A 20,144-nucleotide genomic window follows, 5' to 3' on the forward strand; every position below is an offset into this window, starting at 1 on the left:
GGCAGGGGAAAGGGCGCTAGACCAGTAAGCCTATGTTATACAATGACGCTATAACAGCAAGGAGTTCCATCACAAATTGATGATATACCCTCAGGAGGATGAGGTTACCTCTTTCTGACATTGAGCTAAGCTCTACCGTAATCACCGTAGTAGACAGGCCTTGGCTAGCCCCACTGACGCCGTGCACCTCTACCATTAATACGTGCACCTCTATTATAAAAAGGTTGGTCACCTTTCCCTTGCTGATGATGAAGAAGGTGTCCCCTCTGGCTCCCTGTCTGATGATGAACTCCCCGTCCCCGTAGTGCGTCTGAAGAGAGAGGAAGAGAAGTGTCACTCAACACGGTCATGAACGGTCCGAAGAGACCTGACAAGAGTCCTCAGCGTCAGGCACGCAACCACCATGTTGAACCAACACCAGTCCCCCAATGAAGAATGGCCTTTAGGAAAATAGGACCACTGTGTACACAGACCATGTARTGTCAGATATCAGTTGCGATGTTGAAAATGATACATAATATTTTTCTGAATGAAACACCCTGCATTTGTCAGATTTTGACCATCACTCAGTGAGCGAAGAGAGTGAGAGAGTAGGGGGATGTGAGGGGGATGGGAGGGGGKCAGAGAAATAGGGCTGCTGCTGCMTCATGGAGGAGATGGGGTAAAAGGAGTGGCTAATAAGTCTGGCTGCACATCTTACTGCAAATTGAGAAATTATGTGACTAAACTCAACAAAACGAAGAAACTTATTTATTATTAATAATTTAACCTTTATTTAACTAGGCAAGTCAGTTAAGAACAAATTTGTATTAACAATGACGGCCTACCCTGGCCAAACCCTAACCCAGATGATGCTGGGCCAATTGTGCACCGCCCTATGGGAATCAAACCAGGGTCTGTAGTGAGATGCAGTGCCACTGTGCCACTCGGGAGCCAAGATCAATGATTTATAGAATGATGGAGATAAAAAAAAKWTTGGAGTACTTTAAATGAAATTATGGGCAGAACGACACATTAAATTACATCTTTCATCAAATCAGATGGCTTATTCATCACAAAACCATTTGATGTTGCCAATTATGTTAATGATTACTTCATTTGGCAAAGTGGGAAAACTTAGGCAGGAAATGCCAGTAATGAACAGTGAGCCACCGTATTCATGCATAAAAAAACAATAATGAAAGAAAAGCATTGTAAGTTAGAATTTTGCAAAGATAGTGTGGGAGAGGTGGAACAATTATTGTTATCGATCAAAAATGACAAACCTCCTGGAATTYACAACTTAGACGGAACGCTACTGAGAATGGTAGCTGACCCTAGGGCTGTTGCGGTGACTGTATTACCGCCACACCGGCAGTCATGAGTCATTACCTCAGTAAAATTCCACGTTATCGTTGAGTAATCCCCTTTTATGCACTCTGGACATGGCTTTGTAGTACCCAATTTGCTAACTACCATCAGGTCCTAATGGCCTGCTACTCAGGGCTCTATTGTCCCTCTGACCACTCTGACATCAATGTTAATAAAATCGAAAATCACATCAAAATCACAGTARTTCTAAAACTCACCTCACTGTGATGCTCAATCTGAAGAAAGAAGTTCAACAGCAGGTTGAAACAGTGTAAAACATGGTTGTTGTGGATGTTGTTTCAAAGCCTAACATGCTGACCACACCGCTCGCGTTGCAAAATAAATGTACACATAGATGTTATTCAATCATGGCATCCACACTGCTCGCGCACGCCAARGAGATTCTGCGTTGCCAAGCGCTAAAATAGAAGTCWGTTCTATTTGTGACACTGAACGCGGTGCAAGTCCTGCCTCTCCCATCTCCTGATTGGTTTATAGAAGCATATACCCATGTGCCATCTCCTCATTGGTTATGCCCACGTGGGTGATTGAAAGATGACCTGAGGACAGTCAGTTGTGTTAATACACCTTATTATGAAAGTTAGATGCCAATCAGCATATAAAGTCCAAAGAAGAAAAAGCCTAGAAGAAGGAGAGATGACTAGAAACGATTCGGTTGACAGTTTTATGTGAGGATTAATTGTCGGAGTAGAGGACGTTGTGCATTTCAGGTAAAATAAGATCTCAACGTTTATATCCCAGGACAAATTCAGCTAGCAATAGCAAGCTAGCTAGCTAAATGCACAGGGCGGGGTTCAGACCCAGGGCCGAGCTTAATGGTGAGCTTGGATGGTACAATGGTGTTGAAGGCTGAGCTTTAGTCCATGAACAGCATTCTTACATAGGTATTCCTCTTGTCCAGATGGGATAGGGCAGTGTGCAGTGCGATGGCGATTGCATTGTCTGTGGATCTATTGGGGCGGTATGCAAATTGAAGTGGGTCTAGTGTGTCAGGTAAGGTAGAGGTGATATGATCCTTAACTAGCCTCTCAAAGCACTTCATGATGACAGAAGTGAGTGCTATGGGGCGATAGTCATTTAGTTCAGTTACCTTTGCTTTCTTTGGTACAGGAACAATAGTGGACATCTTGAAGCAAGTGGGAACGGCAGACTGGGATAGTGAGAGAATGAATATGTCCGTAAACACTCCAGCCAGCTGGTCTGTGCATGSTCTGAGGACGCGGRTAGGGATGCCGTCTGGTCCGGCAGCCTTGCGAGGATTAACATGCTTAAATATCTTATGTCGACCACATAGAAGAAGAGCCCACAGTCCTTGGTAGTGGGCCGCGTCGGTGGCACTGTGTTAWCCTCAAAACGGGTGAAGAAGGTGTTTAGCTTGTCCGGAAGCAAGACYTCGGTGTCCGCGACGTAACTGGTTTTCCCTTTGTAGTCCGTGATTGTCTGTAGACCCTTCCACATACATCTCGTGTCTGAGCCYTTGAATTGCGACTCCACTTTGWCTCTGTACTGACGTTTTGCCTGTTTGATTGACTTACGGAGGAAATAACTACAGTGTTTGTATTCGGCCATATTCCCGGTATCCTTGCCATGGTTAAATGCAGGGGTTTTCACTTTCAGTTGTGCCAAGCTACAGTAGTAGCGTCATGCCCAAGAGGACTCGAGGCTGTAATCGCTGTCAATGGTGCTTCAACAATGTACTGAGTAAAGGGTCTGAATACTTATGTAAATATGTTATTTAGATTTTTTTATTTGTAATATATTTGCAAAGATGTTAAAAAATAAACAGTTTGTCATTATGGGGAATTGTGTGTAGATTGATGAGGGAAAAATACTATTTAGTCCATTTTAGAATAAGGCTGTAACGTAACAAAATGTGGAAAAAGTCAAGGGGTCTGAATACTTTCTGAATGCACTGTATCTYATAGAACTCAGAGTGTTTTCTTAAATGGAAGCTTCTCTAATGTCATATATGTAAAGTGTGGTGTACCGCAGGGCAGCTCTCTAAGCCCTCTACTCTTTTCTATTTTTACCAATGACCTGCCACTGGCATTAAACGAAGCATGTGTGTCCATGTATGCTGATGACTCAACCATATACGCATCAGCAACCACAGCTAATGAAGTCACTGAAACCCTTAACAAAGAGTTGCAGTCTGTTTTGGAATGGGTAGCCAATAATAAACTGGTCCTGAACATCTCTAAAACTAAGAGCATTGTATTTGGTACAAATCACTCCTTAAGTGCTAGACCTCAGCTGAATCTGGTKATGAATGGTGTGGCTYTTGAACAAGTTGAGGAGACTAAATTACATGGTGTTACCTTAGACTGTAAACTGTCAAGGTAAAAACATATAGATTCAATGGTTGTAAAGATGGGGAGCGGTCTGTCCGTGTTAAAGATATGCTCTTTTTTTGACACCACACTCCACAAAGCAAYTCCTGCAGGCTSTAGTTCGAGCTTATCTTGATTATTGTCCAGTCATGTGCTGCAAAGAAAGACCTAGTTGAGCTGCAGCTGACCCAGCACGTCTTGCTCTTCATTGTAATCAGAGGGCTAATATTAATACTAGGCATGCCAGTATTTTTCTAATTTTTACCAAGTGAAATCCTACTTTTTTTTACTATAAGGATAGGGTCCTATTGGGGACAATAATGTGAATAGTCAAAACATATTGATTAAATGGTTGTAGATAGGGAGAGGTCTGTCCGTGATAAGAGAACCTCTGCTTTTTTGACACCACCACTCCACTAGCAAGTCTTGCAGGTCTACAGTTTATCTTGATTATTGTCCTGCATATGGTCAAGTGCTGCAAAGAAGGACCTAGTTACGCTGCAGTTGGCCCAGAACAGTGCTTCACATGTTGCTCTTCATTGTAACAGAGGACAAAATATCAATAATATGCATGCCAGTCTCTCTTGGCTAAGAGTTGAGGAAAGACTGACTGCATCACTTCTTATTTTTTATAGAAACATGAATGTGTTGGAAATTCCAAATAGTTTGCATAGTCACTTACACACAGCTCTGACACACACACTTATCCCACCAGACATGCCAGCAGGGGTCTTTTTACACACTGTCCCCAGGTCCAGAACAAATTCAAGGAAACAGTATTTTACAGAGCCATGAGTTTATGGAACTCCCTTCCATCTTATATAGCGCAAGTGAACAGCAAACCTGGTTTCAAAAAACAAATATTGCAACACCTCACGGCACAACGCCTCTCCCCCATGTGACCTACTTGTTGTGTGTATGTACTGACATGTATGTGTAACTSATAGATGCACACACACCCTACATGTTCATGTTTTTAAATGTATGTCAATTGTAAAGTCTTTGTCTGTAATGTATTTTTCGTTTTGTGTCGGACCCCAGTAAGACTAGATGTGGCTAATGGCGATCTTAATAAATCAAATCATTTCCCTCCAACTGCTCAGATGTGGTCAGAGAGAAAGAGGGAGAGCGATTTTGACATCTGATGCTGGGGAATGAGTAGATAKACTTGAAGCCTTTTAATTTCATGTTGTGCTAATTTAATGATAATATAATATTACTATATTACATATTCTACATGTTATTTGTGTTGTCATTCATTCTCCCCTGACCGCTACCCCCTATTGTGTAGCAGTGAGCCGTTCTAAAGGACCAATCAGGGACGACCCTCACAGGATCCCATCCTGCCACTTCACTGAGCAGCAGCAGCCCAGGGTCAGGTCCGTCAGGTTTCAGTGTTCCAGCCACAACTTATCAAATGACCTGCTTTTATTCCCCACTGTTTGGTTTTCAGAGTGGCAGGAAGGCAACTGAACCTCTGTGCAGGCGGCACTACATTAACTTGGACTTTGTATTTATTATGGATCCCCAAACTTGGACTTTGGTGGAGGGAGTAATGAAACACAGTAGGGATGTTTTTTATTAAAAAGTACTAAAGTGCATTAGCCATGATAAATATGTCTGATGTAAAAGTAGATTTATATAATACGTCACAGATCAATAATACCAGGTTTTTATTGATTAATGGCAGCTGACAGCTTTGACTTTCATGTCAAAGTTGGGTACATCAAGAAGACAGAGATCAACAGGAGCTGGAAGTCTGGCCCCCAGATTCATTTAAAATAGACAGCAGAACCATTTCAATAAAGATGGAGTGAAGCAGAGGGTCATGAATCGGAAATGAGATTCCATGGTATAATGGGCAGGCTTATCAAGGGGAAATTACGGCCTGTACTGTACTGTATGTAGCATCGCTATGCATCAAATCATAAATAAATAAATGGTATTCAAAGAGTAAATCCTATTTCTAATCATCGATGTTCAACGATGATTGACAGGTTGCGGTAAAAATTCATTTTTCATTCCTCTCACTCTCTCAGCCWGAGACTATCGATTGGTAAGACTTGCTTAATTCTCCTACTTCTTCTTGTGAGTCGAGACAAGTCGTCCCACACATTAACGCAACCCTCACACATCAGCTGGAAAACAGTGAACTCTTGACATGCTCTGCTCTGCTCCGTATGGGCCAGAACAYGACAGTGTGGGAACGGGGAACYTCTGGAATTAAAAATAAACCTCTACTCCCAACCCAACCGCTGCCTGCCTAGTCACACATCCATCGTAGGATCTTGTGGGTTTGATACCACCATGATTAATACCGGCAATGTTTACATTCTTTATCCCTTGATAATGTCCAGTTACTTTATAACAGGACTGTATGTTCCTCCCGCTCTGGAATGACTGTATAGTAAGTGACACTAAACAAACACAGCTCACTGATTTACTTTTAGAGAGTAAAGAGTGTTTATGTGAGTCAGTGTTTATTTACCAGACAGGCTGGTTAGGGAGGAACAGTCATCATCAGTAACTAAGGTGAACTATCTTTCAACAGCTCTTTCTAGTTTCTTCCTGTGCTTTAGTATATTTTTAGGCCTGGGAGAAAATGTRACCGTTATTCATTGAAGCTGCATGGGAAAAATCCATTAAGATGGAGAAGAAAGAAAGAAATGGCTAGTTTAAGGGAACATGACATTTTGGGCTGACACAGACTTCGTTTTTCTTTCTCCCAAATTGAAATATACCACCTGTGTCATGAGCGGTTTCTGCCAAGGAATGGGCATTCCAATGAGTAGAAGACAGATATGTGTCCCTATAAACTATACAGCATGAATAGTGCATATAACTGCATATAACATCATAATTAAAGATMAATTGAGCAGTGATGAAAGTTAACTTATCAGACAATTCTTATTTTCATTATGAAAAGTGGCTAGAACTTCAAACAGTAATCTTGGAGGTGWAATGGGTATTTCTCATGATGTATTTGGCAAATCAGTAAAGGAAAGGCATGGTTGAAGTGCAAAGTTGAAGAGGTGCCCTCACAGAAGCAGAAAATTCCGCTCCACAACACTGAATTACTTCATTACTTCGTGGCATTGCTTATCTACCACTTTATTTTACACTAATCAGTTCCTTCCTTACATGGGGCACCCCTATCMCCTTTGGTTTCCATGTGGAAAGAGAATCAAAGACCTACTCTTCTGTTTTGTTATACAGAGACTGTTAGCTGATATGGGTGGTGAGTTTGGTACCCTGCCCAGCAGTGCTTGACTTGGGKAGGAGCTCACCGGAGTAGAGTACCAGCACCTCAAATGRTCTACTGCTTGAGCTCCTGGACCTCTTATAGGACGTACACTGCATTCAGAAAGTATTCAGACCAATTGACTATTTCCACATTTTGTTACGTTACAGCCTTATTCTAAAATGGATCATCTCATCAATCTACACATAATACCCCACAATGACAAAACAAAAACAGTTTTTTTTTATGTTTGCAAATGTATATATAAAAATAAAAATAAATTACTCATTTACATAAGTATTCAGACCCTTTACTCAGTACTTTGTTGAAGCACCTTTGGCAGCAATTACAGCATTGAGTCTTCTTGGGTATGATGCTACAAGCTTTTCACACCTGTATTTGGGGAGTTTCTCCCATTCTTCTCTGCAGATCCTCTCAAGCTCTGTCAGGTTGAATGGGGAGTGTCGCTGCACAGCTATTTTCACATCTCTCCAGAGATGTTTGATCGGGTTCAAGTTTGGGCTCTGGCTGGTTTGTCACTATGGGGTATTGTGCATAGAGCAATGAGAAATTGTTTTTATGTAACCCATTTTAGAATAAGYCTGTAAAGTAACAAAATGTGGAAAAATTCAAGGGGTCTGAATACTTACCGAATGCACTGTACATTAACTCAAAAGTATTGTGGAGCTCCTGTATCTAAATATAAACACTACCGACAACCAAAATGAGTACCGGCACCTATTTCAGTCCAAGTCAAACACTGATGCCCAGTCATCCGTTGCCATAGAAACCACGCAGCAGGGTTCTGTCAAAGGTTTTTATTGTGTCTGTCACCGTACTATGCTGTTATTTTACACTGACTGAAGCGTGAAGACAAAGTAAGAAACAAACTGATGCCATTTGAAAAAAATCTATATGTGAGCATATACTGGCCAGTAACCACATCGTAATAATAATAATAATAATGATAATAATACTACATGGGACTTATATAGCGCTTTTCAAGTCACTTTACAATTGTAGAAACGAAACAAACAGATGAAAACAAGACAACAACAGGAAGAAGCACAACATGAAACAAAGAACAAAGAAACGGGGAGGGACTTAAGAAGGTAAAAGAGTGGGATGTTCTAGTGTATGAATCAGCAAGCAGGTGTGTGAGAGAGAGAGAGAGAGAGAGAGTGTGTGTGTGAGAGAGGGTGTGTGTGTGTGTGTGCTTTTTACCTGAAATGATGACTGACAGTAAGTAATGAGATAAATCTTTCTGAGGTTTAAACGAAATGCCACGTGTCACAGATGTTGTTGTAAAGTTGGGTTTTCCTGAGGTTCCTAATGTTCTCATCCGTGACCTGCACTACTGGGTTTCCTCATTGAAATCATGTTAGTGCAGTAATTGTCTATTCTTTTAGGGTACACTGAAGCTAAACACTACTGTAGTTAGTCAGAGGCAACAGAGGCAACTACTGTATCCAGAGAGGATTGTGTTAACACTGAGGTGCAACACCTTAACATTGAGAACTATGCAATTAACTATGTGACGTTTTTTTAAATCATACTTTCACGTCTAGGCAAATCACCATGACAGCAAACTATTTGCAAGAAACGAATGTTTCCAATTCCTCGTCTTTACCTTAACTGTATGTTTCACTGCTGCTCAAATTCAATCAGGGCTGCTATGCAATTATCAACAGTAGATCTGTCTAATACATTTTCTCTATCATGTGAACAACAATATGAAGCACAGACAGAAAATCACTGCACAGTTACAAATGGTAAGAAATGGACTAATGGCTTTTTTTGTGAGAAAGGGGTGACATTTGGGAGAGGAGATCGTCCGTGTCGTTCCATGGTGAGGCTGCATATAGTCTGATTGATTCCAGCGTCTTCTGGCGATGTATACAGGTAGGTACCCACACAATCACACACACGCACGAATGCACACACACACAACACACGCGAACAACATGCAAAGACACATCGGCAGTGATCTCACCTACACCACACTGAATGGCAGCGTATCCATCATCAGCCCCCTTTGGAGCACCCCTCAACTGTTTGAACATTCTGTGTTTTCCCTCATGTTTTATTTCAGTCATTCAGCAAACAGAGTCAGACTGATAGTGCCCTGGTAGTCAGTGGGGCATTCTGGGTCTGAACATAGAAATAAAATATAAATTCTAGTTTTATTCATCTGAAACTATACGCCACTATGGATTGGATTTGGTGTGATGTGACCAAATACTGTTTAATCAGAGGAATCATAACTAAGACGTATGTTTTCCCTTTGCATGTTATTCTATTATTGTTCTGTAAGGGGTTAAAGAAGTCAGGTTGACTCAGAAGCAGCAGTTGGTGCCAATGAAAACTGCCAATGAGGCCAACGCATTAAAAAACAAAACATGGTTTGATATATAGGCTGGTTTAGGAATACGGAGGTGTGTTCTTAATGGATCTAATCCTCTACTGATCCAATAGATTAAAAGAACCATGAAATAATGTGTTTGATTCCTTTGTGATTTTTGTGGTCATACTTAAGTTGACTATGATAGAGACAGTCTGCCGGAATTATATTGTTCTCGTTTTAATTACCAAATGTTCTTTGGAAACCAGTTATACTGGAGGTCAAGTCATCTAATTAACTTGGAACAGCAGAGAGATTATTGCTGGAAATAAACAAGCATAAAATGTAGGAGGTGAAGGACTGTCGAGACTTAATGTAATATGTCTGCGTTTCTCAAGTGATCCTAAGGACCCCCGTACCACCGTTTTGGGAAACATCTGCATGCCAATGAATAATAAGATGATTAGCAATCTGCTCTGAGGATGTGATTACACCTGTAATTGCTCCCTCTCACTCATAGACCACAAAGAAGACACTGTTTATTGTAATATTCTGATCAGAGCCAGAATGGTTTTCCTGACCATGTGACAAGACTAGGAATACGTCTGGGCCCTGGTTATAGTCTAGTTTACTGTTATTCTTGGTCATGTCATGTGGTCATGAAAATCTCGCAGGTGGACGTTTATTGTATTGAGTCTTGCCTCGGAGGCAGAACTGAGAGATTTCCTAGATCGGCCAACTGCAAAGTCCAAATTGGCTATAAAATGTATGGACTTAACTTAAGGTTAGGGTTAGGCATTAGGGTTAGCAGTGTGGTTATGGTTAGGTTATGGTTAGGTTTAAAATCAGATTGTATGACTTTGTGGCTGTGCCAGATAGTGACCACTCTGCAGAGCTGCCTTCAGAACAAGATGCATGACGAAAAAAACGCCAATTCTGATGTCTACTCTCTAGACTGAAATTTACAGAGACTGTATTGCAGGCAGAGTTAGCTCAGAGGTTGTCACAGTAAGTTTTACCTCAGGTTGTGTCTGGTGAGTTATTGACTACAGATAAGAACTCAAATCAATTCAAAATGGCTCTGTCAGACCAGGACAGGAGACCTGAAATGGACTTCCACTACTATGAAGATTGCAATGACTACACATTGCAGCTTAGTTACATTTCCAGAGAAACCTCTTTTAAAATGTGAATACCCACAGTATAATAATCATTACGATTTATCAAGGCAATCAACTCTTCATCATGTAATGATATGGTTCATAATTTAGGGAAATGTAAATAAATTGCTCAATTACAGTCAATGAAACAGACGTAAACTCATCAGCACCCATTGCCACAACCCTTTTAAATCGAGGTAACTACGCCAAGTTCCACCAGGACACTTAGGAAACTCACCTCTTCCATCACGTCAGCAAGCTTGCTTAGTATTTCTTCTGAAAGGCCTTGGAATGTTGGAACACTGTTGGGGAGAGGGAGAGAGTGAGAGTTAGCTGTTCTGGAGCCTTCAGACACAAGGTGAAGCCAACAGTTCATGCTGTTCCTGGCTGGTTGACAGTACTAGGTACTGTGGAGCTTCATGACTTGCAAAGCATCGCCCACCACAGCGATAAACACTGTTTATTCACATAAATCACACATCATCAATATTCCCTCTGTTTTCTGTCGTTCTGCTATCTAGCTCAGTAAGTAAGCCAAAATACACACTGCGCTAGCAGAGCATCTATGCAGCATTTATGTAAAAAACAGCACAGCAAGTTGCATGACAGAGTGGAGTCTGTATGACTGATTACAGGGAAGGAGAAAAAAAAACACCAGGTAAGACCACATAATGTACGTACATAGACACAGCTGTGGCAGCACCCTTATGGAAAAACCACATCCACATGTGATTTCATGTGATCACATAACAACATATAAAGCAACATGTGCTAAATAAATAAACTCCACATGTGAGAACATGATCTCATGTGAAATTAATGTGAAATAAATATGACAACATGGGGATGCAACATTTCAACACGTGATAACATGAAATTACATTTGAGCACATGTGAAACCCGAGGTGTAAAATGTTGTTTAGAATACTTTACTTTAAAAAGGAACAATTTACATTAATTCAATTTAAACAGTCATGGTCCCCTGCAGGTTTTGTCTAGTTCCCAGTTGGTTCCAGGGACATTTTTAGTTGTTCTCAGAATGTTTAGCCTTGGTGAAAACACAGTAAATCTACAACTAACTACTGTATTTTTACAGCTAAATGAAGGTGTTAATGGACAACATGCTGAATACTTTGGATTCAACCTCAATTGGGATTTGAACTCATAACCTCTTAATTTCTAGCAACCTGAAGTTCTTGATGAGCCACCAGGTCTATGGACATCATGGAGATTGYCTATATATTTATTGTCAAGAACACATTTCTGCACTTTGTTTAAAGTTGCAGTAAAAATAAGGTAAATATATACAACAACTTGAAGGTGTTATTTCTATAAAATGACAGTATGCTGCTGTGTTATGATTTCAATTACAGTAAAATCTTGTATAATTTTGTACAGTGAACAACATTTTGATGGGATTGAACTAATAACCCCTTGCTCACTACCAACCTGTAATGTCCTGTTACAATGCAGCTACACCACCAGATCCGTGAGTGGAAAAGAGATATGGCCACAGACTTATTGGCAAGAGCGGATCTGCACTTTGATCAAAGCTGCCCAGAATCAAGTAAATAACTGTACAATTGTCACCACCAATGTAACAACGTAAAACTAGCAGTGCTCAAAGACACTTGATTTAAAGTATACAAAAATTCTTTGGGATTAGAATTCACAACCACTTGGTTGGGAGAGCATCAATGTTGCTGCAGCGCTTCCAGGTTCAAACTGATTGCTTGGAACTATACTGAACAAAAATATAAACGCAACAACTTCAAAACTGTTACCGAGTTACAGTTCATACGAGGCCGGTTGAACGTACTGCCAAATTCTCTAAAACGYCGTTGGAGGCAGCTTATGGTAGAGAAATGAACACTCAAGAGCTGCACTGTTTAGATGCCAATTCCACYCTCCCTCAAAACTTGAGACATCTGTGTGACAAAACTGCACATTTCAGAATGGCCTTTTATTGTCCCCAGCACAAGGCGCACCTGTGTAATAATCATGTTGTTTAATCAGCTTCTTGATATGCCACACCTGTCAGGCGGCAAAGGACAAATTCTCACTAACAGGGATGTAAACTAATTTGTGCACAAAATTTMAGAGAAATAAGCATTTTGTGAAAATGGAACATTTTCTGGGATATTTTATTTCAGCTCATGAAACATGGGACCAAGACTTTACATGTTGCGTTTATGTTTTTGTAGCACACTCTTAAAAAATAAGAGTATGGTTAGGGTACAGTGTTGTTCCCTGGGGTACAAAATTGTCAAAGGTACACTAAACAGCTACACATATAAACTCACATGGTCCAGTTCAGTACCTGTAGGTATAGGAGATTTTTCTACCCAATATTTTAAATATAAGGTACGATCATCACCGCACTTTAAAATATACAGTGCATTTGGAAYGTATTCAAACCCCTTGACTTTTTGCACTTTGTTACATTACAGCCTTATTCTAGAATGTATTAAATCGTTTTTTTCCTCATCAATCTTCTCACAATACGCYATAATGACAAAGCAAAAACAGGTTTTCAGAAATGTTTGCCAATTACTGTGAAATGTACTAAAACCCACTTGCAACCGGTTGATAGCAAGTTATTGGAAGTTAAACATTAACTTCCTGTGAACCAGCTRCCATTAAGCTTTTGGAATATGCACAAAAACCTCTAAACAGTGCAGCTRTTGCGTGTCACAACTGCTTACTAAAATTGCAAAACTGACAGTGTCAAAAGAGATGCTCAACCTTCTTTAACATAACCATAAAAGCACATAAACGTGTTCAACATTTCCCATTACAGTTTTAGACCATGCCCCCAAATATGCTAATGAGTCCCCGCCAGCACATTGCCTCCACCTACATTTRAAAGTGCAGTAATGATACCTAATCCTGCATTCGTAACCAAGTGGGGAGTGGGAATTTACCACATACGCCTGGGAAAAATCCACTTGAACGTCCTTCCAACTGGTAATTAATAGTGGGGAATGCATCTATCATCCCTGAGCTCCGACTTCTCCCACATGCTGACCTCTGACACCACCTATTAAGGAAATTACCTCGATAACAGCATTTTCGGCAGTTAAATGTAATAACAAAACATTATTTATGAAAAGCAATCTATTAATATGGTTTTTGAACTCCATCATGTGTTTATGGTTGACGCAGCTTGTTGGCCATTCGCCAATTGGAGTTTCTCAARGAGTTCAAAGTACATACAGTAAATGCAAGTGGTATTTACGACTTCACAACTGCTAAATTTCCACCTCCCACATGGTTACGAACGCAGCATTATATATATATATATATATATTGGGTAGAAAAATGTACCATTATAATAGATTATGGGCACATGTACCCTAAAAGGTACTGATGTCAGTTCCTATGTGTAACTCTGAAGGTACCTTACCTGTACCTTTGACCTTTTTGTARACCAGGAACCAAACTGTCCAACAGTGTGCACTATTTTGCACATAACAAAAGAGTCCCATCCTGCACTGCTATTTTAGTTATCAGTTATTCGGACTATTCTAAATCCCAGGTAAGGACATGTTGAATAATATTACTGCATAAATAAACCACAATGTAAGCATGTAGGTCAAAGTGTGTCAAATATGTAAGATGAAAAACTGTATTTTAATAACAGTGTGTGTATCATAAAGACTATTTTTGTTTGCAGGCATTACCTGTGAATCTCATGTGAAAAATTGAATCCACATGTAAAAGCTTATGATTTCACATGTGCAAAACGTGTAATTCAAATTCAAAGGCACTCGCACATCTGAGCGATCTTTTTTGCAGGTGCATGGTAAACAGTTGGATAAAATGAAGAAAAAGAAGAACATGTACAAAACGTGGAAATGTCACGTGAATCATGTGATTTTCCACATGTAAAATCATGTGGTTTTTCCATAAGAGGCAACCAATTCTTGTCTGTCTTAAACCCCTCTCTAACACCAGCATCATCTGAAGTGGGAAAGTGTGTGCAGTAGTCAGTATTAAACAGTATTAAACCAGTAGTAAACCAGTATTAAGTCAGTAATAAACCAGTTGTAAACAGTAGTAAGTCAGTATTAAACAGTAGTAAGTCAGTAATAAACCAGTAGTAACTCAGTATTAAACCAGTAGTAAACAGTAGTAATCAGTAATAAACCAGTAGTAACTCAGTATTAAACCAGTAGTAAACCAAGTAGATAAGTCAGTAATAAACCAGTAGTAACTCAGTATTAAACCAGTAGTAAACCCAGTAGTAAGTCAGTAATTTATAACAGAATACAGTAGAAGTCAGTATTAAACCAGTAGTAAGTCAGTAATAAACCAGTAGTAACTCAGTATTAAACCAGTAGTAAGTCAAAGTTATTAAACCAGTAGTAAACAGTAGTAAGTCAGTAATAAACCAGTTGTAAACAGTAGTAAGTCAGTATTAAACCAGGAGTAAGTCAGTAATAAACCAGTAGTAAGTCAGTATTAAACCAGTAATAAACCAGTAGTAACTCAGTATTAAACCAGTAGTAANGTAATAAACCAGTAGTAACTCAGTATTAAACCAGTAATAAACCAGTAGTAACTCAGTATTAAACCAGTAGTAAGTCAGTAATAAACCAGTAGTAAGTCAGTAATAAACCAGTAGTAAACAGTACTAGGTCAATATTAAACCAGTACTAAGTCAGTAATAAACCAGTAGTAAGTCAGTAGTAAGTCAGTAGTAAGTCAGTATTAAACCAGTAGTAAACCAATAGTAAACCAGTAGTAAACCAGTAGTAAGTCAGTATTAAACCAGTATTAAACCAATAGTAAACCGGTAGTAAARCAYTAGTAAYRCAGTAMTWAACCAGTAMTAAACCAGTAMTAAACCAGTATTAAACCAGTAMTAAACCAGTAGTAAYCCAGTAMTAAYCCAGTAMTAAYRCAGTAGTAAGRCAGTCGTAAGCCAGTAGCAAGCCATGGCTCAGGGTTTAAATTTAAGGTTGGGCCTTAGAGCAGCTGCCAATCATACTAAGCGTTTCAGGAAGGAGATGTTTACATACCTCTGGCATGCTCTCTCCTCAGTGAGAGAGACCTCATTCACACACACATTCACGGAAACGCACATACACAAACATGCAGGAACACACACACACACACAAAATCTGGCAGTTTGACAACATCCAAGTCTCTTTGCTACTATGGAACCACTGTAGCTTGTTACCAGGGGAACTACTCCTTTAGAAATGTAATTGATGTGTTTGATATTTGACATTCTGTATTGAAGATAAGAACTGTCAGAAGCTACTTCTCAAATATTATGACATAAAAGCCATGAACACTTGAGCAAGGCACTAAACCCTAAGTGCTCTTGTTAGTCGCTCTGGTTAAAAGCGTCTGCTAAATTACTCAAATGTAAACGTGCACCAGCTYGCTGTAGCTGCCAATGCAWGGGGAGAAAGGCATCTTATGTTAACACTAAAAGCTGACTTCATCCAAATCAATTTCATCATTTCCTGCGTGTGACATCATCGGGTCCTTGCAATAAAGGGCAACAGCAGGGCCTCCGGGAGGAGAGATGCTGTCAATACAACATTCTCCTCGGTCTTCCTCGATGATCTATTTCAGTAGTGGAGACTGGAGGAAACTCCAGTTCCAACCACTTACACAGTCATTGAGAAATCACAGAAGGCATGCTAAAGGCTCTGTTTATGCAGATCAGTACTGTACTTGAGGACGTGTGTTGAATGAGTATTTGTGGTCAAACAGATGTTTCCATCTGAATCACTACAGTTGATCACTGGGTGGGAAATCTTCATTCGGGGATGACGATGTCCTTTGTTATTGTTGCGGCATCCTATGGGTTTGCCTGCTCAGAATGGGGGAATTTAATCATGATCCAACCTTTTCTGGAGGAGGCTACTGTATTTCAACATTACCTTCTAGTCAGAGTACACACAAATGGTTCATATAAGTGTAAATCTATTGGTCTGGCTCATATAAGTGTAAATCTATTTGTCTGGCTCAAATAAGTGTACATCTATTGGTCTGGGACGTCAAACGTTTGTTGGTTTTAGAGCAGAAAACCCACTAGTGAACCTACAGTATTATACTGTATATTAAACACAAAAAACAGGTTTTAAGATAGAAATCGTCAGGTCTGGAGCTGAAAAATTAAACGCTGGATTACACTCAGCTGTGTAAACAGAAAAAGGGCATAGTGTGATAATGATCAATAAACTGGTGATTTAATATCACCAAGTGGTAATAAATTAATTTAGTGTAAAATACCTGAAGTGTCCAATCACCTGATCCTCATTTGAACATGCATCCAGCAAGTGTCTTTGTTGAACACAGACATCAGTGACAGGAAAAGGGAAGAGGGGGAAGGTGATTCTGTGACTGTCAGAGACTGTCACTCAAACCACAGCCCTCGCTCGAATGGCATCTTAAGGGTGGTGGAGGACAGAGAGAGAGAGAGAGAGAGAAAGAGAGAGATAGAGAGAGAGAGGAGCCCACCTCTTTAGAAACTCCATATATTCTGCATGTTTGATGAGGCCTGTCCTCATCATAATGGTCTGGAAACACTGGCGGTCGATGGCCCATAACTTCACATTAGTGAGGGCTGAGGAAGAGACAACAAAAATACATTAGACCGAGAAAATAACGACTGTTAGATCACAGGATGTAACAGTCTTATATAATGACAGAATATCAAGAAACGGACAATATAACATTTAATCAATAACATTTTGAAATGTAAATCTAATTAAAAACCTGTGCAGTACACTCATACACTCTTAGAACAAAGGGGGAATCTAAAAGAGTTATTCGGCTGTCCCCATGTACTGTGGAAGCCTTTCCACAGAGGATTCTACCTGGAACCCAAAAGGGTTATTCTACGGGGACAGCCGAAGAACCCTTTTGGAACCCTTTTATCTAAGAGTGTATCATTGTATCACCGAATCTGCTATGCAGATCATCAGTCATACAGTATCCATGGCAACTCCTGTGGTTAAATCCAAGTCAAGTCATTTGGAACCAGAGCAATAATCCTTCATACCACCACCACCGATGTCTACCCATGATTACCATTCATACCACCACCACCGATGTCTACCCATGATTACCATTCATACCACCACCACTGATGTCTACCCATGATTACCATGCATACCACCACCACCGATGTCTACCCATGATTACCATTCATACCACCACCACGGATGTCTACCCATGATTACCATTTATACCACCACCACGGATGTCTACCCATGATTACCATTCATACCACCACCACTGATGTCTACCCATGACTACCATTTATACCACCACCACTGATGTCTACCCATGATTACCATTTATACCACCACCACTGATGTCTACCCATGATTACCATTCATACCACCACCACTGATGTCTACCCATGATTACTATTCATACCACCACCACTGATGTCTACCATTCCCCTGTATGTTTTCCATGGCAGAGCATCAGTCAGCAAGTTTGAAAAAATAGACTTTTCTTAAAGGGTATACTCTCAAATCATCATCATTATTTAGCACAGCGAGTGCAAAGAGAGATTCTAAACTCCTACACACCCACAATGACCGCTGTGTTGGATCTTGTCAGTGAACCCAAATTGATTTCCTTTAATGGATCATCATCTGTGCTACACAGATGAAGGAGTCTTAGACTGGATGACAGGGGCGACGGAGGAGGAATAGGACATTCCATTTCACCATTCATTATTTATTACTCCGGTACAGGGATGGGAATATACAGTATCATGTGAAAGTTCAACGCATTTTGAGGGAATATCCCAAGTTATTATTATTAGATAAAGACGTTAGGACTTCCCTTGGACACTCGCAGTGTGACAGGGTCCATGACAAGACAAGGCGTTTGCAAGATGCTCCATCAGACTTACTGCATTGTTTATGGTAAATGTGACTGTTTGCTAGTAGCAAAATCCCTCGATGTGTAAGTTCATCATTTATGTTTATTAGTTAGATACTTTCTCTATTACGGCATATATTTATTTACAACAAATATGGTAACATTTCAAAATTAAGGAATTTGGAATTTGAATAAAATGATGTAAAGGTCCTGGATATGCTAATACTGTGCCTTACTTTGGATGAGACAGAGCTGTATTGTCCTACACACTAAAAACAAATGGTTCTGTATAGTGCCAAATAAGGGTTCTTCGGCTCGTAACCATAGCGGAACACTTTTTTGTTCTATATGGAACCTTTTTTGAAGATTCTAAATGGAACCTCTATGGTGCTATAAAGAACCCTCTCCTGAGGTTCTATAAAGAACTATTAAAAAAGGTTCTATATATCACCAAAAAAGGTTTGTCATGGTTACAACCCTTTTTGGGGCTACAGTTGAAGTCGGAAGTTTATATACACTTAGGTTGGAGTCATTAAAACTCGTTTTTCAACCACACCACAAATTTCTTGTTAACAAACTATAGTTTTGGCAAGTCGGTTAGGACATCTACTTTGTGCATGACAAGTAATTTTTCTAACAATTGTTTACAGACAGATTATTTCACTTATAATTCACTGTATCACAATTCCAGTGGGTCAGAAGTTTACATCCACTGCGTTACCTTTGCCTTTAAACAGCATGGAAAATTCCAGAAAATGATGTCATAGCTTTAGAAGCTTCTGATAGGCTAATTGACATCAGTTGATTCAATTGGAGGTGTACCTGTGGATGTATTTCAAGGCCTACCTTCAAACTCAGTGCCTCTTTGCTTGACATCATGGTAAAATCAAAAGAAAATCAGCCAAGACCTCAGAAAAAGAACTGTAGATCTCTAAAAGTCTGGTTCATCCTTGGGAGCAATTTCCAAACGTCTGAAGGTACCACGTTCATCTGCACAAACAATAGTACGCAAGTATAAACACCATGGGACCACGCAGCCGTCATACCGCTCAGGAAGGAGACGCGTTCTGTCTCCTAGAGATGAACGTACTTTGGGGCAAAAAGTGCAATTGACAGCAAAGCACCTTGTGAAGATGCTGGAGGAAACAGGTACAAAAGTATCTATATCCACAGTAAAACGAGTCCTATATCGACATAACCTGATAGGCCGCTCAGCAAGGAAGAAGCCACTGCTCCAAAACCACCATAAAAAAGCCAGACTACGGTTTGCAACTGCACATGGGGACAAAGATCGTACTTTTTGGAGAAATATCCTCTGGTCTGATGAAACAAAAATAAAACTGTTTGGCAATAATGACCATCATTATGTTTGGAGGAAGAAGGGGGAGGCTTGCAAGCCAAAGAACACCATCCCATCCGTGAAGCACGGGGGTGGCCGCATCATGTTGTGGGGGTGCTTTTTGCAGGAGGGACTGGTGCCCTTCATAAAATAGATGGCATCATTAGGAGGAAACTTATGTGGATATATTGAAGCAACATCTCAAGACATCAGTCAGGAAGTTAAAGCTTGGACGCAAATGGGTCTTCCAAATGGACAACAACCCCAAGCACACTTCCAAAGTTGTGGCAAAATGGCTTAAGGACAACAAAGTCAAGGTATTGGAGTGGCCATCACAAGCCCTGACCTCAATCCTATAGAAAATATGTGGGCAGAACTGAAAAAGCGTGTGCAAGCAAGGAGGCCTACAAACCTGACTCCGTTACACCAGCTCTGTGAGGAGGAATGGGCCAAAATTCACCCAACTTATTCTGGGACGCTTGTGGGAAGGCTTGTGGAAGTC

The 20,144-nt window shown here is 40.2% G+C and overlaps 1 protein-coding gene across 1 annotated transcript in view; it reads right to left on the bottom strand.

Moving 5' to 3' along the window:
- Positions 1-20,144, bottom strand: part of LOC139029125 (cGMP-dependent protein kinase 1-like) — a 144,071-nt gene that overhangs the window by 200 nt on the left and 123,727 nt on the right. Inside the window, exons 4-6 of the mRNA XM_070448257.1 lie at positions 16,924-17,029; positions 10,682-10,745; positions 233-310 (exon numbers count right to left, since the gene is read on the bottom strand). Coding sequence (XP_070304358.1) covers positions 233-310; positions 10,682-10,745; positions 16,924-17,029 — 248 coding nt within the window. The remainder of the gene's footprint in view (positions 1-232; positions 311-10,681; positions 10,746-16,923; positions 17,030-20,144) is intronic.

This window comes from Salvelinus sp. IW2-2015, linkage group LG18, assembly GCF_002910315.2.
Source record: "Salvelinus sp. IW2-2015 linkage group LG18, ASM291031v2, whole genome shotgun sequence".
Lineage (NCBI taxonomy): Eukaryota > Metazoa > Chordata > Actinopteri > Salmoniformes > Salmonidae > Salvelinus > Salvelinus sp. IW2-2015.